This window comes from Phyllopteryx taeniolatus, chromosome 2, assembly GCF_024500385.1.
Source record: "Phyllopteryx taeniolatus isolate TA_2022b chromosome 2, UOR_Ptae_1.2, whole genome shotgun sequence".
Classification (NCBI taxonomy): Eukaryota; Metazoa; Chordata; class Actinopteri; order Syngnathiformes; family Syngnathidae; genus Phyllopteryx; species Phyllopteryx taeniolatus.
In genome coordinates this window covers 101,159-125,730 of record NC_084503.1, presented here as the reverse complement: position 1 = coordinate 125,730, position 24,572 = coordinate 101,159, and the positions used below count along the sequence as shown (strand labels likewise).

Here is a 24,572-nt window from a genome sequence, read left to right as displayed (position 1 = left end):
GCATTCCACAACAAGAGTGAAAAAAGACAACGCATCGTTTGAGAAATTTCAAAATAGCAGGTTGACGAGTGAATCACTCAGAGATTGTCACTATTACAGTCATAAATATGGAGAAATCAAACTTTGAAGGCTAAGATTTTGTCGCTCAACTTTTTCCGTAACTTGAAGAGATTATCATCAGGCCTCCCTCAAATCTCCCATGACTCAGATATCACCAATGTAATTTGAGAGATTGGATGGGAGTCGGCCACTTTGGCAGATTGATACGGCGGCTCTACTACTACTACTGTAATGAGCATAACATTTCGACATCATGACTGCCAACGTCAATAGATTGGCACCTTCTTCACAGCACTCAACAATTTGTAGTGTGAATGAGTCTCACCAACAAGAGATGAGGTGAGTTATTTCATAATAATACCCGCTAACGCTCAAAGGTCACTTGTGTTGGATTTCATGAGCTGCTAAATTTAAACTTGTGCCATCCCATCAAACGCTGAAGAGCTGTGCTTTTCAACACCGCACCCTGACTCGCTCTGGGTGTCAGTGAAGCAGTCAAACGTGCACAGTCCACATTACCAAGACAATTAGGGAACACAAAAAACCAACACATTTATATTTAAAACAACATTGTGCTGAACAAAACTTTTAAGCAAAACAAACAGTAGACAAGAACTTCAAACGAACCCTAAAGCTAAAACAAATGAAAACTGAATCAGCCAGTAGTCCCCTGTTTCGACCAATTGTCTTAAACTGTTATCCAGGGATGAGCCTCACTGACACAACTCAGAACCTTGTGATCTCCTTAGCAGGACAGTCGACTGAAGCACTGAGCAGCCACTTTTTTGTGTCACTGTCCACTTCAAAACTGCCATTTTTCAAATGCATTGAACACTTACTTACATAAAAAAGAAACATCCAAAAGACATTTATTTATTTAAGGCAGTAAACTTTTTACGTGGCAGAAAAACACGCAATATTTTTTTTCCAGTCACTAAAAAAAGTTTCATGAAAAAAGGCCTAATTAGAATTACTTGCAAGGTCTCGAGGGTTGACGACATTTTATTCAAGAGGCAAATCACTGATTGTAAAAAAAAAAAAAAGGAATAAATACATACCATAAAAAAAACGATATAAAAACCTTTGCTACAATCGGCTGGCGACCAGTTCAGGGTGTGCCCCGTCTCTCGCCCGGAACCAGCTGGGATCGGCTGCAGGAGGAGAAGTGGTATGGAAAATGGATGGATGGATAAAATCTTAGTGAGTTAATCTAAGTTATTGAAAGTTACATGGAAGCTACAGGGAGCTTTTCTGGTTGCTGCAATAAAAAAATATAAATAAATACTGATTCCAAATCAAATACTACGTTATGTTTTGGGATATTTGAAAAGCAATTTATGATGCAAAAGCAGACTGACTAAGAGGCTAATACAGATGATGTTCCTCTGTAATTGTGTTTTGATGTTCAGTTTCACTTATGTGAGCCTTTCTTCACTTTCTACCCCTGTGCTCATTGGTCAGGGACATCATCGCCCCGCCCCTTAAGTGACTGCTACTGTATATAAACAGTCACCGAGCGCAAGGGAGTTAAGTGTCACAGACTGCTCCTTTAAAAAAAAAACTGCTCCTTCGCTACTCGAAGACTAACCTTTGAACAGAGTCCCATCCTTTTCTTCTCACTTTTTCAGCATACTCTGTTCAACAAACGGAATGACTTTGGAACTGACCCAGAACCTTCTTTTGGAGAAATTCCCATTCCTGAAAAATGGATCTATATGACTTTTCCTTCCCTCTTTCTTCTGCCAGCGAGCTCTACGATGACGCTTGCCTCAACACCGGGGACATGAACATTTTTGACGACCTGGAAGGCCAACCAATTAATGCCGAGCCTGCCAAGTCACAGAACAATCCCAACGACCACGGCCACCATCAAGTCCCAGTGTCAGAAGAAGAAGACAAGCATGTGAGGGCTCCACGGGACTTCCGGCAGGGAGGCAACTGTCTGCTATGGGCCTGCAAAGCATGCAAGAAGAAGACAACACACGAAGACAGGAGGAAGGTGGCAACAATGAGGGAGAGGCGACGTCTTAGCAAGGTCAATGACGCCTTTGAGACCCTAAAGCGGTGCTCAGCCTCTAACCCTAACCAGAGGCTGCCCAAGGTGGAGATCCTGAGAAATGCAATCGACTATATTGAGTCTCTGCAGGCGCTGCTGAAGTCCAACAAGGATGACGGCTTCTACCCAGTGTTTGAACACTTCAGTGCAGACATGAAGACGTCCAGCCCGCACTCCAACTGCTCTGATGGCAAGGTGAGTCCAAGAACAGCTGAGGGACTCATAAAATGGGAACTTTTGTTGGTTTCCAGTCTTCAAAATCACACAGAATATGCTAATTCACTCTGAAATGTGGAACACCCGTATTTACTTGAGAAGCTATTCAAATGTCTGTCAATGATACTGTTCCTAATGTGTTGATATTTTAATTGGCAACAAACAGATTCAGAAGAGAAAAAGCATTGGCGAGATTAGGACGTCATGAAGGTTTTGAGGGTTATTCAGGAAGGTCATCTCCTTAAATGGTGTCCGCTTGGCCAATTTGGATTACTGACTGAACAACTTTGTCTTTAGGCGGATTTCTTCTTTCCGTGCTCAACTCGAAGTGCAAACAGTGCTGCTTCTTGCCATGGCCAGACAACAGATGGTCAGTTGCCCTTTTCTCACATGTTTCGACATCGATTATTTTCCTAGTTCTCATATAACAGACCCATTCGCTCTTGTGTATGATTGTTTTGACTACGATTAAGTGACATGAACTAGACTGTACAAGAAAGTGTCCAGTCTAAAAGTGAAAAAGAGGGCATTCTTTTTAGGCTACCCATTCATCCATGTTCATTTGTCAACTCATCAAGACATTTGATTTACTTTTGGACTTTTTCAGATTCTAGCAAGAGTGCACCATCACTCCTCTCCAGTTTAGACTGTTTAGCCAGCATTGTGGAGCGCATCAGCACAGACCAGGCAAGGACCTGGGCATTGGATCCCGTGGCCCTGGATCCCCTACAGTTGATAGAATTACCGAAGAAGCCAACAGTAGCTACGAGGCGCTCTGAAACGAATGGACCAAAAGACTAATTTCCACAACCGCAAACGAGATCGTAATAGACCTTTGTTGATCAAGTCATGTTGAAGTACAGCAGCGCTTTGGAAGGCGCCAGATGCTGCCTTACAGCAAAATGGTTCCGTTTGGAACGTGGGTCTGAATTTCAGTTCAGGCCTTTTTTGTGGCTTTTTTCACATCCTCACTGTGCTTGCACGGGTTCTGTTAAGGTACTCCAGCAAACATGTTCATTGGGTGGATGGATGCTTTGTACACCTTGAAATACTTGCCCTCGTAAGACATGACGAAAGACCTCGATTTGTATTTGATGTGTAATTTATGAGTCACACACATTTATTCAATAATATTTATCATCTAAAATCTCCACATTTTTATAATGCACTCTGGGTTCGAGTTATGAATTTAGCCTTGTGGGAACTTGGATTTATATTTTCGAGTATGCTGTCGACACTGAAATAGTAGGCGTAAGTAACGAAATTCAGTTTTAAAGACCCATGTGAGTAAATGAGTCTCAAATGTCACAACAAATTGCATGAATTCAACTTCAACTAAAGCGTAGTTCCATATCGACAATGTCATTTTTTGGGGTTTTAAGAGTTACGATTTTTCGAAAAAAAAAAAAAAAGAAAAGGCTTATCACACCAATGCAGCCCTGCTAATTGGGTAAGAAGGATTGGTTCACAAGTGTACGTCAGGTAATGTACAGTGAGACTCCAACTTTATTGTCCTACAGTGTATATATCTTTTTTCTTTCTAGTGTATCCTACATGCATAATAAACCAGGCAGTTGGTTTTTGGTTTCATGCGGACTACAAGTGGGCTGAAGCCTATTTCAGCTGACTGAGCGAGAGGTGAGTCCACCGTGGACTGGTCACCAGCCAATCCCAGGGAAAGCTTTCACCATTGTGAAAAAAACACTTGTCAATGATGAAATCCTTTGCCGCATATACTGTACGTGGGTCCCTTGGATCAAAACTACAACATTTGTATCAAATGAAACGTCTTCATCGAAATAGCACTGAACAGCACTTGGTGGGATAGAAATCACTGGAATTTCCTAGTTACTCACTGCTTAAAGTTTGAAAACTAAGAATATTTATTTAAAAAAAAAAAAATTGTATTATTTGTATTTCAAAATGACTCAAACAGCGAAACATGCTTCATCATTTCAGATAGGATATTTATTTTCTGGACAGTCAGTCACACTATCGTTATACAAATATAACGATGAGCTTTTGATGTATTGTATTGAGTGGACGTAAATCCATCCAGAAAACAACGCGTGTCCAGCTGTCGTTGTACTGGCGCTGCAGGTTTGTCGTGGGCGCGGTGGTCGCGACATCGCCGACGTGTTTCCTCTCCAGCGTGACTGGCGCAGACCTCACTTTCTGCGGCGTGTGGCGGCTCCTTTCTTGCTACTGCAAGGCACACGCAAGAAAGGAAAACAGTGTCACATCTGGAAAATCAGGATGTAGCTCACTGTATACAAAGGTTTCTGTTTGTGTATGGGCTACTTCAAATCTAATAGGACCAATAAAGCAGAATTTAAATCACTCCATGTTCACACTTGTTTATAAAATACACAATAATCAAATTAGAAATAGGAATATTAAGTAATATTTGAAATACTTATTATGGTCAGTGTTATTTACTTTTAAGCCACGATGTAGCTACAAATCAACAACAGCGAACGTCTATACTTCATACAAAGAGAAGATGAACTTTGGAGTTGAATCAATCTGATATTGCAGAGACGTTTGTTATTCAAAAGTTCAAGAAAGAAAATGCTGTCTTAACGGCACTGCATTTTATTCATTGTAGTGTTACCATGAAATGGCATTGCTAAATAACTGACCTGAAGCTCATCAAAACTGAACTAACAAAGAGAAAAATGGCAAGCTAAAGGAGGTTGGGAACGTGACAAAACTCATCAGTGTTATGGCATCGTGTCTTCTCGTAAATATTGTTTTTTCAAATGATTGTATAATAAAATTTGTGCACAGCAACTTTAACGCTAACATTCGTGACAACTCGTGTCCAGGTTGGTCCGCTAATATTTGAAACCGCTCAAATAGTTGATGTTGGCACTGACATTGATATTCTTCCCTTTAGTTTCATCAAAATGATTTTAAGGTGCAGCCAGACATCCACTTTCTGTAGCGCTTCTCCTCAGAAGGGTCGCGGGCGTGCAGGTGCCTATCCAAGCGATCTTCGGGCTGTTCTGGTCGCCAGCCAATGGCAGGGCACATATAAACAAACCAATCACACTCACATTCACTCACACCTATGGGCAATTTAGAGTCTTCGATGAACCTAGCATGCATGTTTTGGGGATGTGGGAGGAAAGCGGAGTGCCTGGAGAAAACCCACGTAGGGACGGGGTTTCAAACATTCAAACGCCGCACGGGTTTGAACCCCGGCCCTCAGAACTGTGAGGCAGACGCTCTAACCGGTCGTCCACCGTGCCGCTGTTTTAAGGACATTTTCAATTTTCTATTGCTTGCACTGTGGTATTTAAAAATATCCCATGTGTTATGTAGAAGGGCAACGTTTTTGAAAGTAGTGACAAATGGTTGCAGTGGTTTATTACACTTACTGTTTTTGCAGCTCATCGATGCGATTTCTGAGAGAGATTACCTGAAAGACAATATGATTGAATTGCAAACATTTCAGATACATTTCATTTGTTTATGTCTACTTTGAATACATGAGCATTTTTTGAATGAAACCAATTTCTATTTTTATCTCCAAACAGAGCGGAAAACCCGTGGATGTGACCTCCTTAGGTTCTATAAGATTGATGTAGAAAAATAATGTATTGGAAAATATCATATGACTGCCATTGCAGAATTCTCCAACAGCAAAAGAATGTGGATGTGATGGGAAGACCTGTATCAGACGGATATGTCACTGCCGGTAAACTGAACGCAAGTATATGTGTCATCAACATTCACACATTGTCATACTCAAATATGAATCATAATTCTGACATACTGCTTTATGATGGTTTGTTCACAAACCTTTGCATGTAATGAGCAAATTACTAAAAAGAACAATCCTAATCTCGGCTCTTTACAGACCTCATATCGCTGTCTCTTGAGCTTCTCACAGTGGTCATATTTAATCTCCTCCAGGCTGTGCAGCCACTCCCACATCTCCTTTGCCGTTTCCCTGATGAACCCAAAGTAACGACAATTAAATGTCAGTTAAAAATTGAATAGAATGGAAATTGATCACAAAACTCTGAACATGATCAAATAAATGATTGCACTGTGCTTGACGGCTTGGATGTGAAGGTGTGACTTGGTGACAAAAGTGATTAGTGTATGACAATTTGGAATTGGACCAACCTTGTGGCCAAAATACACCCCTCAAATCTCACTTTTGTGATGTAGTTCTGTGACATATAATAATACCGTTCCACTGAGTCAACGTATGCTGCTTTGCTTAACATGTGAAGCGACATAAAAACCCCCCCAAACACCGAAGCATTGTGACTGCCACAGACGTGGAACCACTGTTTCAAATCATGACAGGCTTTCTGTCATACTAGAGCGTTAGGATCTCTAAATGGTATTTTAACGGTCTTCGGTGTCACCTCAGTTTGTCGTCACTTAGATTGTCGATGGCCAGCGGTTGGCATCTCTCTGCCAGAATCTTCTTCTTTTTTTCCCTCTCGGTCTGCTTCTTGCCTCTCTTCTGGTCCACCTGTAAAGTCATTAGAAACCTCCAATCGTTATTCTTCACTGAAGTTACAAAAACACAGGACGTTATGTTTTAAGTTTTGAATCGCGAAATGAAAAATAACGAGTTTAAAAAAGGAAAACTCCAATATACCCTCTGCAGATGGCTGCTGAAGCCTGAGCCCATGCTCGACAGAGCAATCTTCTTCTTAGCTTCATCTTCAGCCTTCCTGTGGGCATCGGCCTCCTCCTTCCTTATCCGCTCCGCCTGACACATTCATATTCACAATCAATACAATCAATTCAGTCAATTCAGCATTATAAGCAGAAAAGAAAATACCCCTCCAGTCAGGTGTGGTGCCCCAGGCGAGAATCTACCACCCGCTATTTACATACGCTTACAAAAGAAATACAATAGCATCCATTGATTTACCTTATCTTTGATTTACGAGATAACATGTCACTAAATTTACAATATGAAATGCAATTTAATGTAATTATTCAGGTTTGCAATGTGAAAATGCAAAACCGGATAGATATGTTGTCTACCATGTTTTTAAGAGGACCTATCCAAACAGTACGTCGAGGAGATGAACGTTTCAGTAGATTATTCATGCAAAACAATTGGTTGAAAGATGTGTCGTCTGCTCTGTCAGTGATATTCCATTGACAATTTTAAGCATTTTCTGGGAACGGAACGGAAACATCTTTTCAAGGCAGATGGTCTGTCCAAACAAAGAAGGTGCCAAATTACGAGCAGCCAATGTTTGACTATGTGCGTCAGACGCGGGCGGTGCATTTCGGACGTGGGCCTTCGCCGAGCAGACAGAAGGTGACGGCTGTACATCGAAGTTCCATCAGAACACCCGACACCCACCGGAACCCCCGACTCCGTTGACAAATGAAAAGGTTCGCACAGCACCAAAGTCCCCCGTCGCCGAATGCACTTGGGTGAAAATTCTGGTGGCCACAGAGCTCATGTCAAACCCCATTACAATATTAACTCTGTCGCGAGCCTACCAGGCTAATTCATTGTGATGTCATTGTTTCAAATTGAATAAACCCGCCCCAGACACCGGTATTATTTTAGCGGCAGTGCGCGGTAGACTTCTCGGAACCCTTTTCAAAGGCCGTTATTTAGGCGAAAATGAATCTGCACACTTTCAGCCTAACACGGTCGCAGTTCCTATCGATTCATTTTTAATAAACCAGGCTCACTCAAGTCCAATCTCTAGTCTCTCTCTACTTTTGACTTCTTAGTGAAACATGTGTGACTGAATGTAGCTGTAACACCATTCTAACACATTTTTGTGGAATTGCTGCTATTTTTAAGTGATTATTTCAGTGTACAGAAATTAGATTGGGTGATTTTAGCTCCTTTGAATAGCTCCTTTAAGTAAAAGGTGATCCAAAGGTTATTGTTTTCAGAATTTATCGACCTCCGAGACACAATGGAAAATTCATGGAGGAGTCAGTTAACTGTACTGACTGCAACTATTTTGTCATAACGGGAGACTTTACCATTCATGTTGACAATAACATGAAAAAAATACAAAAGAACTCTGGTGTGTTGGACAAATTTGACCTCTCTCAATATATAAAGAGTCGGACACACACTCAAGGTCACATCTTAGCCCGGGTAATCTCAGGATGTTGACATCTTATCTGTGGACATTAAAGTGTTGATGGTGCACTGCTTCCCCCTCCTAACACGCCGGATGGTGGACCAGAATTTCCTCGAAGCCCTCCGGAAGTCTTTCTCCATGGCCTCACCGAACTCCTCCCATGCCTGAGTTTTTGCTTCAGCGACCACCAAAGCTGCATTCCGCTTGGCCAGCCGGTACCCATCGGCTGCCTCAGGAGTCCCACAGGCCAAAAAGGCCTGATAGGACTCCTTCTTCAGCTTGACGGCATCCCTCACAGTTGGTGTCCACCAACGGGTTCGGAGATTGCTGCCACGACAGGCACCAACCCCCTTACGGCCACAGCTCCGGTCGGCCGCCTCAGCAATGGAGGCGCGGAACTTGATGTCCCCCGCCTCCCCCGGAATATGAGCAAAGTTCTGTCAGAGGTGGTAGTTGAAACTCTTTCTGACAGGGGATTCCTTTCGCCAGACGTTCCCAGCAGACCCTCACAATACGTTTGGGCCTGCCACGTCTGACCGGCATCTTCCCCCACCATCGGAGCCAACTCACCACCAGGGGGTGATCAGTTGACAGCTCCGCCCCTCTCTTCACCCGAGTGTCCAAGACATGCGGCCGCAAGTCCGACGGCACGACCACAAAGTCGATCATCGAACTGCAACCTAGGGTGTCCTGGTGCCAAGTGCATGTGTGGACACCCTTATGCTTGAACATGGTGTTCGTTATGGACAATCCATGATGAGCACAGAAACCCAATAACAGAACACGGGTTCTGATCGGGGAGGGGGAGGGGAGCGTTTCTCCCAATGACGCCCTTCCAGGTCTCACGTGAGCATTGAAGTCCCCCGGCAGAACGATGGAGTCCCCAGCGGGAGTGCTCTCCAGCACCCCCTCCAAGGACTCCAAGAAGGGTGGGTACTCTGAACGGCTGTTTGGTGCATAGGCACAAACAACAGTCAGGACCCGTCCCCCCACCCAAAGGCGGAGGGAGCCTACCCTCTCGTCCACCGGGGTGAACCCGACTCGGCGCCTCTCATCTTGGGCAACTCCAAGAGAGTGGAAGAGAGTCCAACCCCTCTCGAGAGGACTGGTACCAGAGCCCAAGCTGTGCGACGAGGCACATGGGTGCAGGCCCGGCCACCAGGCGCTCACCTTCGAGCTACACCTCCAGGCCTGGCTCCAGAAGGAGCAAGGGAAACCTGAGTTCATTTTTTTGTCGTCATCATAAGGGGTCTTTGAGGTGTGCTTTGTCTGGTCCCTCACCTAGGACCTGTTTGCCATGGGTGACCCTGCCAGGGGCATAAAGCCCCAGACAACTTAGCTCCTAGTATCATTGGGACACACAAACCCCTCCACCACAATAAGGTGACGGCTCAAGGAGGGGATACTGTACTGTCGGATACTGTATGGTATTTATTATTTTTGCAAAGTTGCCAAATACACTGCTGCTCTCTGTGTGATGTTGAAAGTATGTACATACATATTGTACCTATTTTTCATTCTTTGATATTACTGTATCATCCTTGTGTGCTGTTACTGTCCAGTAGCACTAATCAGGGCTTATTTCATTGTTTTGTATTAAAGAGCAATTCTATTTAATGTTTCACATTTTTCTTGTTGTGAAGAAAAAGGCAGAAGCAAGTTCAGAGACAAAAGCGTTGTACCTCCCGTCTGGCTTGGCGCTCCTTATCCTTGTCAGCTCGAATCCTTTGCTGCTCTGCTCGTTCAGCTCTACGCTTCTCCTGAACACATCAAACAAAAGACACAGTTACACATTGGGCAGACGCAATGGTGATGCTGAGTGCCTATACTTGTGGAACATCTCACAATTCTTTCTTTGAGAGCAATTAACTCCTCCTCCTCCTTCTTCCTGCACTCAAAGTGAGCATCGATCAGCGACTGAAGCTCAACTAAGTCTTTGTTTTGACGTTTCTTCTGGATGTCCTGCATGACACAGACCAAAGATGAGCCTCAGTACAAAAACATGACTGCAAACATGTTACAGTATATACACACCACTATTTTGGCAAAATGATTTGGAGACCGGGCCATGACTGCTATAGAAAAAAAGTCAGACTCTCCTATCCATCTCGGTTTCTTCTCAACTTTATGGACTTTGCTTTGTGCACTGGGACACAGTCACACTCGAGCAGGAATGGGCCTTCACAAAAGTCGAAAGCATACAATTGTCCAAATGGTCTAAGATGACTTTTTTTGATCAAATAATGAATTGAGGGGCACTTCCATACTTGTGATAAAGCAATGTTTATAAGACTTCTTCTTTGTTCCTTCACTTGTGGCCATAGGAAGTTTAGTGATAATTTGTGGGATTTGAATCGAATTCTGGAAGAAATTAGTTTCAGAATCTGAATATCCTTTCATTCTTACCTCCAAAATCCTATAGCAATACATCTGTGTTTTGGACATCACAAAAAATCTTTCTTTAGATCAGGGGCTCTTAACCTTTTGACCTCGGGGCCCAACTTTTCCTGTCGCCAATTCAAATAATTACACAACTGGTAAAAATGATGTAACTTTGGTATGATTAGTATTCCAGAACTAAGTCAAAGCTCACCAGAGTTTAACACGCTAAAACCCTATCAAACCCTACAGTGGTGCCTCGAGATACGAGCGATCCGACTCACAAGTCGTCGATTGGCCGAGATTTTGTTTTGACATGCGAATCCAAACTTGAGGGACAAGTGCTGTATGGAGGCAGAAGGCTCCACTCACTTGACAACAAGCAGGACTTTGGCTGATATAATGAGTAAATATTCTTCAAAAAAGAGACTTCAAGCTGTACATTGCCAGTACAAGTTGGAGTTTACAAAAGTTTATAAAACAGAGATGATGACACGTGTATTTGAAACAACCATAGACTCCATCAAACATTAACACGGCCCACTAACCAAATACCTGTGGATTTCAGCAGTGGCTAGCAACATTTCCTCTCCCACTATCCACTTCGGCAGGTTGAGTTTTATGTGAACTACAGGCAGCCGAGAGGCACTGTGGCTTTGATGATGATATTCTTTACTTTAAAGGGCAATGACATGCATTACCCACAAGACTGCAGAAGTGAGCAACGACGAGGCAGGTCATTAATCACATGGATGAGGCGGCACGCAGTTAGTGAACAATAATAAAATAAACGGAGTGGATGAGGCGGCACGGCGCACTACCGGTTAACGCATCTTCCTCACAGTTCTGAGGCACCGGGTTCAAAGCCTCCCCTGTATAGAGTTTGCATGCCTGCGTGGGTTTTCTCCGGGTACTCCGGTTTCCTCCCACATCGCAAAAACATGCATGGTAGTTTATGAAGACTCTAAATTGCCCGTAGGTGTGAATGTGAGTGTCAAGGCTTCTTTATACTTGCGCGGACGGCGACCGCGCTGACGTCACTGCGGCTGTCCCGCGCGTACTTTGCCTTTATAGTCGAGCGCAACCCACGCGCGCAGTTTGGAAAATGGAACAGTGTCTGCTAGAACGAATGGACCTAGATGACCAGATGATGATAATTATGCTGCAAAATCGATCGTAGATGGTATGTAGAAACAAGGGGCACGCTGAGTACGTCATCACAGCATGTGACTAAAATGGACCAATCACGAGAGATGATGCAATGCGGGCGTGGTCGGCCGCGCGACCGTGGGAGTATAAAGAGTGCCCTGCGATTGGCTGGTGACCACTTCAGAGCCCGAAGATAGCTGTGATAGGCTCCAGCATGCCCGCGACCCTAGTGAGGAGAAGCGGTATGGAAAATGGGTGGATGAACACACATAATGTGTAGTGGTAGTTGTAGGAGTACAAGTACCACTACTACTAGGTAGTCACAAATCAATCTCAAGTCTTTGCCCTGAAGTCGCGAGTCAAGTCCCAAGCTGAGACAGGCAAGTCCAGAGTCAAGCTGCAAGTCCAACATTTTGAGTTCCATAGTCTCAAGATTTGAGACTTACTTGTTATATGCAAAGCAATGACATGGTCCCACCTCTACTGAATAGTGACAAAATGCGAGTAACTGATGTCCCCTTTTGTAATTGTCAAAATGTGTCGCTTCAGCGTATTTTCGCACCAAGACAGGGCTTTGCTGCTATCTTGTGGCATTCTAGGGCATTTCAGAAAACACCAAAACAGCAAATACCCGAGTTTTTCCATCCATCCATCCATCCATCCATCCATTTTCTGTACCGCTTATCCTCACGAGGGTCACGGGCGTGCTGGAGCCTATCCCAGCTATCTTCGGGCGAGAGGCTGAACTGGTCGCCAGCCAATCGCAGGGCACATATAAACAAACAACCATTCACACCTACAGGCAATTTATTTGCGAATAAAATACGATAAATTACCCCCCCCCCCCCCCCCCCCCCAAAAAAAAATAAAAATAAAATCTGTCATCATCATCATTTGTGGCCGAGTGATTTTGCAAGTAGTGAATTGCGAATAGGCGGGCACCCACTCTACATTGTAAAGTATATCTCTGGTGTCTAACCTACGCGGCCCTTGTGGTCAACAAAGTTTTTTGGGGCCCTCCAGGTGAAGCTGCTTTAGATCGGGATCAGTCCTCTATCATTACTTAAACATGGCGAAATAGAACTACATGTTTATCAGAAATGTAAGATTACATCAAAGTCGACCTTCTCCCCATCAGGGATCTTGGGAGCAGTTGGTCTGTAAAATGAAATAATATAATGAGTGACCCATACATGGCAACAACAAAATGTGTCCACAAAAGTAAAAAAAACTTCCTCACTTGAACTTTGGCTTCTCTTCTGGATATTCGGCACCATAACGAGAACGAGAACAGGGAGAGAGGTGAGAGATCACACGGTTAGAGGCTCAAATGTGGAGGAAGATAAAGTCCAACGAGTTGGTTAATTGGGGAAGGATCGATGTGGACAAGCTGTGTTACATCATAGGGCTGCAAGTGGTTTCACACCTCCAGTAGACAGTTGAATGATGTGAGTTTTCATTTTTGAAAAACTTTCCACAACACCGCTACCAAATTCCTATTAAGTACCTTCAATTCATACTGCAGTATTACCTGATTTATTGAGTTAATTTGGTAAATTAGTGTGTAACGAAAACAGGACCAGGTAATCAGTACATTGTACTACAAATTAAGTTAATAGTTTGACACTAATGAGTCAAATAACTGTTAATAGATGTGCATGGTAAAAACACAGCTAGATTGCCACAGGGACAGTTGATATACTCGTATATGCTGAGATTATCTTGGAGTTGTCTAGAAGGGAGCCCCATTCGCACACAGGAAGAAATCAAAAACAAGCAAAGCAACAGCGACTCAGCAGGAAATAAAAAGTACCATCTTGATCTCCCTCCTCCACTGGCGAGACACATTCATGCAAAGAAGAGAAGAGGCAGAGATGAGTTGTTTAAGTATGGCTCTGCGTGTTTTCTTTTTTGCATCATCTTGCTTTAATGACAGACACTAAGTTACTTCTGCCTTTCTCTGGAAACCAAGTTGGTGAATGGAAAACAGCTTTGCACACAGAAAAACAACTAAATCAATTCAAATAATCTAGACCAACATACCTTCCTCTTCATAGCCATCTGCATGCAGCAAGCGTCCAAAGCAAGAGCAGAACAGAATTCATTAGTGATCAGACTTGCTTGCTGCCACTTTACAATTCCTGGCTAATGAGCCCCATTTACCAAACTGGGGTGTTGCATAGTCAGTGGGGGCCCCTGCACAGGCCCATACTGTAGTGCCCAGCACAACACAATTTCAAAAGTGGCTGCTTTGTTGGATCAAATTTATTGGATGGTCAGTTTGACACCACAGTATTGGGAGGCGAATTAGTTTTGAGTTGTTGATGTTGGGAGGCACGGTGGCCGACTGGTTAGCACATCTGCCTCACAGCTCTGATTACCCGGGTTGAAATCCGGCCTTGCCTTTGTGCAGTTTGCATGTTCTCCCCGTGCCTACGTGGGTTTTCTCCGGGTACTCTGGTTTCCTCCCACATCCCAAAAACACACATAGTAGGTTGATCGAAGACTCTAAATTGTCTAAAGGTGTGAATGTGACTGTGAATTGTTGTTCGTTTATATGTGCCCTGCGATTATCTGGCGACCAGTTCAGGGTGTACCCTGCCTCTTGATAGGCTTGATAGGCTCCAGCACGTCCGCGACCCAAGTGAGGATAAGCGGTATGGAACTTGATAGCTATAATAACAATAATAATAATAATAATAATAATAAAATGGGCCCACCACCTGTGGGAAGGGCCATAGGGGTCGGGTGCATTGTGAGCTGGGCGGTGACCGAAGGCAAGGACCTTGGCGATCCGATCCCCGGCTACAGAAGCTGGCTCTTGGGACGTGGAACGTCACCTCTCTGGCAGGGAAGGAGTCCGAGCTGGTGTGCGAGGTCGAGAAGTTCCGACTAGATGTAGTCGGACTCGCCTCCACACACAGCTTGGGCTCTGGTACTAGTCCTCGCGAGTGGAGTTGGACTCTCTTCCACTCTGGAGTTGAGAGGCGCTGAACAGGTGTGGGTATACTTTTTACCCCCCGGCTCAGTGCCTGTACATTGGGGTTCACACCGGTGGACAAGAGGGTAGGGGGGACGGGTCCTAACTGTTGTTTGTGCCTATGTCCCAAACAGCAGTTCAGAGTACCCACCCTTTTTGGAGTCCTTGGAGGGGGTGCTGGAGAGCGCTCCTGCTGGGGACTCCATCGTTCTGCTGGGGGACTTCAATGCTCACATTGGCAATGACAGTGAGACCTGTAGAGGCGTGATTGGGAGGATCGCCCCACCCACCAAACGGCTTCCCTAATTCTGGTCCACCATCCGGCGTCTCAGGAGGGGGAAGCAGTGCCCCATCAACACTGTGTATAGTGAGGATGGGGCACTGCTGACCTCGACGTTCTGTCTCGGTGGGGAGAATACTTCGAAGACCTCCTCAATTCTGCCGACATGCCTTCCCATGAGGAAGCAGAGTCTGGGGTCTCTGAGGCGGGCTCTCCTATCTCGGGGGTTGAGGTCACCGAGGTGGTTAAAAAGCTCCTCGGTGGCAAGGCCCTGAGGGTGAATTAGATTCGCCCAGAGTTCCTAAAGGCTCTGGATGTTGTGGGGCTGTCCTGGTTGACACGCCTCTGCAACCTTGCGTGGACATTGGGGACAGTGCCTCTGGATTGGCAGACTGTGGTGGTGGTCCCCCTTTTTAAGAAGGGGGACTGGAGGGTGTGTTCCAACTACAGGGGATAACACTCTTCAGCTTTCCTGGTAAGGTCTATTCAGGGGTGCTGGAGAGGTCCGTCGGGAAGTCGAACCTCAGATCCAGGAGAAGCAGTGTGGTTTTCATCCTGGCCGTGGTAGAGTGGACCAGCTCTACACCCTCGGCAGGGTCTTTGAGGGTGCATGGGAGTTCACCCAACCAGTCTACATGTGTTTTGTGGATTAGGAAAAGGCGTTCGACCATGTCTCTCGGGGAGTCCTGTGGGTGGCGCGTCGGGAGTATGGGGTGCCGACGCGAACAAGCGCCAAGCTGGGGGGCAATAATTATACCCACACCTGCTCGGTGCCTCTCACCGTGGGCAACTCCAGAGTGGAAGAGAGTCCAACCCCTCTCGAGTGGACTGGTACCAGAGCCCAAGCTGTGCGTGGAGGCGAGTCCGACTATATCTAGTCGGAACTTCTCTACCTCACACACCAGCTCGGGCTCCTTCCCTGCTAAAGAGGTGACATCCCCCGTCCCTAGAACCCGCTTCTGTAGCCGGGGATCGGATCGCCAAGGTCCCCGTCTCCGGCCACTGCCCAGCTCGCACTGCACCCGACCTCTATGGCCCCTCCCACAGGTGGTGAGCCCATGGGAAGGGGGACCCACGTTAGCCTTTCGGACTGTGCCTGGCCGAGTCCCATGGGTGCAGGCCCGGCCACCAGGCGCTCGCCTTCGAGCCCCACCTCCAGGCCTGGCTCAAGTGGGGGGCCCTGGTAACCCGCGTCCGGGCAAGGGAAACCTGAGTCCATAGTATGTCGTCATCATAAGGGGTCTTTGAGCCGTGCTTTGTCTGGTCCCTCACCAAGGACCTGTTTGCAATGAGTGACCCTGCCAGGGGCATAAAGCCCCAGACAACGTAGCTCCTAGGATCACTGGGACACAAACCCCTCCAACACGACAAGGTGACAGCTCAAGGAGGGGGACTCCAGGCTATGTGTGACAAATTATCAGCGAGGAGGATATGAATATATATATAATATATACCAATTTCAAACCATTCCATTTAATGCAAACACCCCAGTGTAAATACCATGTTGCAGTTTGCCACGCTCACTTCTCATCTACTAACAAAAAGAAATATTCAAACAATGGAATTATGAGAATTGAAAAAATAGCTTTTACATGATGTCAGAATAAAATGACAAGTCATCCAAGGTGTGTTGGCCTTTAACAATAGTTCAGTTCAATATGAAAAATGGACTGTTTATTTCAACAAAACAAGTTTTTTTTTCAAGACCTCAGGAGAGGCCGTTTAATCATGTAAAAGCATTTGAATGTCTTGTTCTCATTCTCAGCATTCTATGCACATATCATAACACACAAATGCAGGAAATCGGACGTAATATTTTGGTTTATGTATTAGCTAACGCTGTTGTAAATGTTTGCTATGGTTCACTCCCAAAACAATGGTTCATGAGGGTTTAATACTTGGACTTTAGGGTTCTCTATTAGAACCAGACTAAAGTGCAAGGTGCAACAGAGTCCTGTTCCCCAGAGTCTGCCCAAACATTGGAAAGTGTCTTTTGAAGGCTTTGGCAATAAATATTCGAGTGTTACATCAGTTGTAGCATGAACGTGCTCCACATTTAACATGTCGCGATACCTTGACTCGCGTGTTGTGGCAGTTATCAAGGTTATACGCTTGTCTGCACAATTCATGTGCTCAGTACATTTCAAATATGAAGATGATACATGCCTATATATGCAGTTCAGAATAAAATTTACCTTTTGAGAAGCAAGTTAATCGATTTTAAAAAATCCGATTTTTGGTAAATCACAATGTCTTTTTTTTCCCGTCTACGGACACAACAGTGCTGCCTGTATGCTTCTGTAATGCGAAGGACATGAATCATGTAGAATGATATCATTTTTGTATCTGTCAAGTGACTTTCAAAATCTAAAGGAAAATAATTTTTTGGGGTCATTTTCTTGCACTGTTTCATCCCCTATAGAGCAAATGATTGAAATACTATATTTTAACTACAACCAATTTGATTGCCATACATTGCTTTACTTTAGTAAATTTACTTTGCTTAACAGATTTTGAAAATAATGATATATCAGTATATCTAATTCTATCTATTTTTGCATTGCTTTGATTTCTATTCTGACTGACTACGAGATATCACATGGTTCTTCTGCCTTGGAGTGATGTGGGTAGCATTCGTTGACTTAAGTTTGAGTAACCAAATGTGTTTCCGTGCCCTGTGAAGAGCTTCAAGTTGCATTAGATAAAGGTAGAAATTGGACAGCATATGGTTTATGCTGAAGATACAATTTTGAAAAAAAAAAAATAATATATATATATATATATAGTTTAACTCGCAGTACAGTTGTTTGGCAAAGTACAGTAGTGACTGTCCTAGAGAGAAGAGTGCTGAGAGGGTAGCAGGAGAAGGGTGAACAGACTGCCCACGGCACGTACCTTCCTCCTCACGAACCACCGCCTGTGGCTCGAGTTCTGCCTCTGGTTCAGGCTCTACGTCTGGTTCAGGCTCTACCTCTGGCTCTGCTTCTACCTGGGCCTCCGCCTCAGGGGCTACTTCTACTTCTACTAACTCCTCCTGGGCTACAGCCACGCAGCATGCACCAAACCGCCGAGGAGAGGTTGTCGGAAGAGGCCATTAATGAAGACCACAGACAAGATAGAGCCATTAAAAAACAAAAGTGAGAGATTGCTTTAGTTACACAGAAGATGGATTGGTGAGCGAGGGACGGTGCTGCTGGAAAACAAAGAGAAAAACAGATGATGACGATGATGATGGTGATGGTGATGGTGATGATGTTGATGGTGTGCGTGATGGGACCATATTCACACAGAAGTCATGGAGAACTTGGTGTAGTGGCAAGCTGATTGAAACATTTGCCTGGTTTGAGTGGATTTGGTAAAAACCTCTCAAAATTTTTTTACAAAACTAATATTTACCATAAGCATTCATTTTTAAACATTATTCATGCTAAAATTGTACATATAAAACAATATACATCTCTATATATCTGTCTGTCTGTCTTATATTTTTTTAAAAAATGTAAAGGCACTAGTATCATTATTCACATTCCACCGCCATGGCAGTTGTGTGAAAGATGTCAATGACTTTTGCATTAATTACATGGCAAGAAAATAAATGCAGCGAGCCTAAAAGCTCAATCCCATTTTTTGCTTCACCATGTGATTCCAAACGTCACTCTGAAGTCAGCAGTACACCCTTAACTTGAACTGTTCGACTGACAGCTGTGTGTTAGTTAACTTTGGGCCAAACCAGAAAATCTCTGATTTTGTTTTTGTACAGACACATAAATAGATCTATCTATACTTGGATATCTATAATTGTTCTTCATCAAAAGGGATTTATGGGTGCTGTTTGGGATGAATAGCAATAACTGTGTGTTGTAATTTCTTCACTTATTCTTGTTTTTACTCCTGGAAAATACAGGACGGCAATGCACTCTTTCGATTTCAAACAATACGTCTTGTATACTAAACACCAGATGTCTGTGCCAAACACTTCAACTTAAGCATGGAACCCAAAAGCTATCAAATTAGTGGACACAGGTCTTCAGAGCTCAGAACTGGTTCAGTCATCTTTACCTTCCTCATCTTCAGCTTTACAAAGACAACATGGAATGGGAAAAAAAGAAAAACATTTTGTTAACATCACCATATCATGTACCGCATTATCTGTTATTATAAACCGCCTTGACACTTGCACGTCATCAGATTCCACACAGGTGCAGTATGTTGTTGTATGTAGCTTATCACAATATTAGAGTTCAATCTACTTCTAGCGGTGCATTCCAATCATGCACATTATTGTCAACGTATTCTAGGATGGGTGCTGATATGGATTCATCAACAAGACAAAAATGACCTCATTTTGTTTATGTCAAAGGATACTTTCATGCCTGATCTGGAAACTGTGACAGCTGAAACTATTGTGGATGCTTGAAAACACAATCAAACATTCCTGAATGGTTACTTACCCTCGAACTGATCCCTGAAATATGAAAACGAGTCAGAAATAAACTCCAATCTTTGACATTTTTGTTGTCCAATTTGAAATTGCTTAGACTACAGGATGCATAGTGATTGACAAGGTGTGATGCACTTACACTTCTTCAGTGTCGGACATGGTGACAGCAGACCTTGCAGCTGAGAGCAAAGACAAAAGAGCCTCGTGAGACCACAGTATTGAAATAACTGCTTCCGCGTCACTTCTCTATTTATTTCCGTATTGAGTCTTTCACATTGTTTTGATGCAAAGGAGTAAAAATAACATCTGAACAAACACCAAGCAGCCCTGACACATCAAATAATGTGGCTGCATTTGTCCACTTAATCACATAAGCCGAATCTGAATCATCTTTATTGGCCGAGAATGTTCAAACGTAATGAATTTGTCTCCCGGAGTTGGAGCCTCTAGTAATACAACAAAAAAGCCACGATCACAAGATATACATTGAGGACATCGACACAAATGTACATACTAGGGGTCTTTAGGCAATATAAAGCGTCCAGTTGTGCAGCAATACTGATCAACAACAAATGTGGAAGTGATATAGAGTGACGGCCTTACAAATTAATACAGTAATAATCAGTGTTGGGGAGTAACTAATTACCTGTAAGGAGATTATGTAATTTATTTACAAAATCTATGTGATTGTAATCCATTACATGATTGGGAGAAAATGTGTAATTAAGTTACAGTTGCTTTTCAAAAATGTTCATGATTACAATTTTTGTTACATTTGAAAAATAGGCTCAAAAGATATATATATATATATATATCCATCCATTTTCTGAGCCGCTTCTCCTCACTAGGGTCGCGGGCGTGCTGGAGCCTATCCCAGCTGTCATCGGGCAGGAGGCGGGGTACACCCTGAACTGGTTGCCAGCCAATCGCAGGGCACATAGAAACAAACAACCATTCGCACTCACAGTCATGCCTAGGGGCAATTTAGAGTCTCCAATTAATGCATGTTTTTGGGATGTGGGAGGAAAGCGGAGTGCCCGGAGAAAACCCACGCAGGCACGGGGAGAACATGCAAACTCCACACAGGCGGTGACGGGGATTGAACCCCCGCACCTCAGAACTGTGAGGCTGACGCTCTAACAAGTCGTATATATATATATATATATATATATTTTTTTTTTTTTTCATAAAACTTTGTCCTTCGAAAGCCAACGCTTGTGATTGGTTCTCCCTGGTCATGTGCCATTCAGCTATAATCTCAAACATGACATATTTTTCCAAATATGACCTCGAAGTGCCACCTTGTGCTGCAATCTCTTACTTTGTCTGAGATTTTGAAAAGGTAAGATTCATACTTTTTAAAAACAAAAAAGAACATTGACTTATCTGGTTTGTCATATGTTGCGATATTGTCTTAATTGTTGCCTTTGTCATTGGGTCAAAATGGTATCATGTTTTCCACATGCCGTATACATATGTACTGTATACAGTATATATGTATAATGCAACAACATTTTTTTATTATATTACATTTTGTGTTTTGTTTATCATTTGTGTAAAGAACAAATATGTGGTTAATTCCAAAATAATGAAACATCCAAGGCTCCTGTTGATGCATTCATTCAAAAGTAAGAAAAGTAATCAAAATGTAATTAATTATATTACTTTGAGAAAGTCATTGAAATAGTTACACTACTATGACCTTTTCAACAGGGTAACTTGAATTGTAATTGTAATTGTAACCAACGACATTTCTACAGTAATCTTGCCAACACTGGTAATAATGACACTATAGAGCTGAGCAAATTGAAAAAGTGTCACAATTAAATTATGAATGGACTGTTTAAGAAGTTAATAGCAAGTGGAAAGAAATGACTGTGATCAATACTAACGTGATAAGGGCCGACAAAAGAGCGATTCTGTGATAAAGTGTGATGATGTTCCAACAATGTATGTTAACACTAAACCCTACTTCCAACAACCTTGAGCATCGTCGAGCAGAAGCAAGGGAGGAAGATGATCTCAACTGGAGCCAGTGTCAGAATTTCTGCTCACTGTACCCAACTGTATCATATTATATATATATATATATATATATATATATATATATATATATATATATATATATATATATATATATATATATATATATACAAGTCTCCGTCACACTTAGCAGTGGGCACAGGTGCAGAGGACTTAAAGGATTAGTTAAGGGTCACATTCCTACTCATCAGCTGAGGAACACAGTCCAAATAGTTGCTTTAATCCTCAGGCTTGGACCAGAGGGAGGATCCTCTGCATTCTGCCAGCCAATCAGCATCAACTTCCAATAAACGAGCCCTTTGATCGACTTCGAGCTGTCCATTGTGTCCCCTTTGTGCCCGGCATTCAGGCAGGACATACGTATACACATCAGCGCTCTGTATATTTAGTGGATGGCCACTTAATTTTCTCAGTATGAGAGCGCCGACCGCCGAGGAGTATTTCGAAGGCTTTCTGAAGCTCAAAGTGCAACGGAACAGGTGAGAATGGGGTGAGGAGCATCCTCGGTCAAACCGATTGAAGATATGAGATGTATTTATAGTGCAATACATCAGTCTGACGCACAGGGAGAGGGAGAGGGAGAAAGAGAGAAGCCCCTAACACCCAACAGGACTTAGTATATTATTACTGTATCAAAGTCTCTTATATCACCAAAGTGACAGCCGGCTTCCCGGGCCTGGCACTCAGATCAGATTCAAGTTCGTTACACTGACATGCAAGAGGAGCACGACTCAACTTGTGATATTGCATATGTGCATGTGATACCTATGTGGTCATTTAACTTAAATGAAGTAGAAATCACTTCCCAGTCTGCTTGTGTAGAACCAGAGACCTGTTACTAAATCTGCAAACACACATTAAACATCATTTGTTGATGTTCAGGTACGAGTGCCCACATAGCTGTCATACAAAAAAGGGGTTCATTTCAACCCTTGACAAAAACTCAAGATAGATATAATTAGGGGACTGTATCAATAAAATATAAAGTCAAGAATGTGAACTATTTGACCTTAAACAATATTTATTTTGGTCAGTCAACAGGAAAAAGCTTATTATAGGCATTTTAATTTCAAGAAATTGATATTGAGGAACAAGATTATATCATTGTGTCATGCTTTTATCATATCAGTTTACTTTGGCCAATTTCACTGTCACCAGTATCGTCTATTGACTATTATTCATCTATTAGTCGTAGTTTTTCTTTATTGATATCCTATGACTCAATTCAGAATAATGAGCATGATTCCTCTGCTTCACGCACACCAGTGGGCATTATACGCTGTGCTCGGGAAATGTAATCAGGTTTTAAATTTGACTGAAACTTACATAAATAATTACTTATCACTCGAAATAATGAGAACTGAAGTATGAAAAATATTCCCACGTAGTTCAAATGTTCAGCGTTCGTTTAGAACTCTCCACATTCGTCAAGCTATGCCAGTTTATAATATAATCTCTTCCCAGTGCAGTGCCCCGAATCACATGGTTCAGACCGTCCCGCTGTATGGGCAGTCCAAATTGAATTCAAGCAGCAGCACATTTAATTCGAAATTCAATTTGCCCGTGTACCCTGTGCTTACCTCGGGGAGGAAGAGAAACTCCTGTGACGACGGAGATGAAGGTGTGCACAATCTGCAGCCTCTGCTCAGAGAATATGTCCTTGTGTTACAGCGATACTTGAGCTCATCTGGCCCTTATTGGCTGTGGGATGAGATTGAGGTGTGGGTGTAGTATACATGTTTGTGTGTGTAAAATGTGGGGAGGGGGCCAGCCATGACCCCAGAGAAGGAGATGGATGAAATACTGTGGATGGGAGACGAGGGCTTGGGTTTTGGAAAGGAGCAGCTGAGAAGCTTCTGTTGCTAAATTTACAGTGATGGAAGGCCGAGAGGAGGGGAGGTTACACATCAATTTGGCATCCAGATAATGGAGAGCGCGACTGTCTCTGCATGTGAGCTTATCGATGTGTGTTTCTCAGCTACTTCATGAATCAGTCCATCAATCAGTCCGGCATCCCAGTCGGGGATTGTAAAACAATAACAAGGCAACAATTAATAATCAAAATGACACAAAACAACTTAATAAGAATAAATAATAATAATAATAATAACAATGAGAATAATAGGCTTCACGGTGCTCGACTGGTTAGCACATCTGCCTCACAGTTCTGAGGACCTGGGTTCAAATCCCGGCCTTGTCTGTGTGTGGAGTTTGCATGTTCTCCCCGTGCCTGCGTAGGTTTTCTCCGGCCACTCCGGTTTCCTCTCACATCCCAAAAACATGCGTGCTAGGTCGATTGAAGACTCTAAATTGACCGTAGGTGCGAATGTGAGTGCGAATGGTTGTTTGTTTGTATGTGCCCTGCGATTGGCTGGCGACCGGTTCAGGGTGTACCCCGCCTCTCGTCCGAAGATAGCTGGAATAGGCTCCAGCCCGTCCGCGATCCTAATGAGGATAAGCGGCACAGAAAATGGATGGCTAGATAATAATAATAATAATAATAATAATAATAATAATAATAACAATACTGCAGGGGCATGGTGGACAATTTAGGGGATTAACAAAACAAAATAGATCCACAAGGCCTCAGGTGAAGCCTCGGTCTGACGGCTTCGCATGCCTGTGAAGAGTGCACCTTGGGAGGGTAGGAGTGAGCCAACAGCCCACTATGAAAACAATACATCCATCACTCGTCAGCCCACAGAGAGCGCATCTCGGGTGGCCTATGTTGATAATGTCACCAAACATTAGTGCCCAACCTCCCACATTGTTATAAATAACGCACCCTGCCACTCAGTCCAGTTGATGTTGGGACACAGAAAACAGTTCAAATCCCGGTCACGGACCGTAACAACCAGGAACTTCAAGACAAG

General features: G+C 43.5%; 3 protein-coding genes across 9 annotated transcripts in view; 2 read left to right on the top strand and 1 right to left on the bottom strand.

Moving 5' to 3' along the window:
* Window positions 1-1,620: 1,620 nt before the first annotated feature.
* LOC133466410 (myoblast determination protein 1 homolog) lies at window positions 1,621-4,133 on the top strand. 2 transcript variants are annotated; one of them, XM_061750086.1, is made up of 4 exons: window positions 1,621-2,095; window positions 2,207-2,311; window positions 2,630-2,702; window positions 2,940-4,133. In XM_061750086.1, the coding sequence occupies exons 1-4, from the start codon at window positions 1,766-1,768 to the stop codon at window positions 3,131-3,133; spliced, it is 702 nt and encodes a 233-aa protein (XP_061606070.1). In that variant the 5' UTR covers window positions 1,621-1,765; the 3' UTR covers window positions 3,134-4,133. The 2 variants fall into 2 exon arrangements, with proteins under 2 accessions (XP_061606070.1, XP_061606060.1); XM_061750076.1 differs by having other exon boundaries at window positions 1,621-2,311.
* A 145-nt stretch (window positions 4,134-4,278) lies between these two features.
* On the bottom strand, window positions 4,279-23,411 carry LOC133466390 (troponin T, fast skeletal muscle isoforms-like). Of its 4 annotated transcripts, XM_061750037.1 has the most exons (16): window positions 23,280-23,411; window positions 19,796-19,835; window positions 19,667-19,680; window positions 19,275-19,289; window positions 18,111-18,254; window positions 13,999-14,016; window positions 13,769-13,789; window positions 13,196-13,214; window positions 13,068-13,113; window positions 10,273-10,389; window positions 10,110-10,187; window positions 6,957-7,070; window positions 6,718-6,827; window positions 6,200-6,290; window positions 5,716-5,756; window positions 4,279-4,537 (listed from the first exon to the last, which is right to left on the bottom strand). In XM_061750037.1, exons 2-16 carry the CDS (start codon window positions 19,813-19,815, stop codon window positions 4,501-4,503), a joined length of 885 nt encoding a protein of 294 aa, XP_061606021.1. In that variant the 5' UTR covers window positions 19,816-19,835; window positions 23,280-23,411; the 3' UTR covers window positions 4,279-4,500. The 4 variants fall into 4 exon arrangements, with proteins under 4 accessions (XP_061606021.1, XP_061606030.1, XP_061606039.1 ...); XM_061750046.1 differs by lacking the exon at window positions 19,275-19,289; XM_061750055.1 differs by lacking the exon at window positions 13,769-13,789 and having other exon boundaries at window positions 23,280-23,410.
* The window catches only part of LOC133466352 (uncharacterized), a 32,769-nt gene continuing 30,019 nt past the window's right edge, over window positions 21,823-24,572 (top strand). For all 3 annotated transcript variants that reach the window (XM_061749974.1, XM_061749965.1, XM_061749956.1), the window contains exon 1: window positions 21,823-22,178. The gene's annotated coding sequence lies outside the window, so the exon portion shown is untranslated. The remainder of the gene's footprint in view (window positions 22,179-24,572) is intronic.

Bases quoted from the DNA above. Each gene is read 5' to 3' on its own strand.
- LOC133466410 (XM_061750076.1), top strand. From the start codon at position 1,766: ATGGATCTATATGACTTTTCCTTCCCTCTTTCTTCTGCCAGCGAGCTC. The intron at 2,312-2,629 runs GTGAGTCCAAGA...CTTTGTCTTTAG, and splicing joins CCAACTGCTCTGATGGCAAG to GCGGATTTCTTCTTTCCGTG. The intron at 2,703-2,939 runs GTCAGTTGCCCT...GGACTTTTTCAG, and splicing joins CCATGGCCAGACAACAGATG to ATTCTAGCAAGAGTGCACCA.
- LOC133466390 (XM_061750037.1), bottom strand. From the start codon at position 19,815: ATGTCCGACACTGAAGAAGT. The intron at 6,291-6,717 runs GTGACACCGAAG...TGGGTTCATCAG, and splicing joins CTAAGTGACGACAAACTGAG to GGAAACGGCAAAGGAGATGT. The intron at 5,757-6,199 runs GTCTGTAAAGAG...ATTGTCTTTCAG, and splicing joins TCAAGAGACAGCGATATGAG to GTAATCTCTCTCAGAAATCG.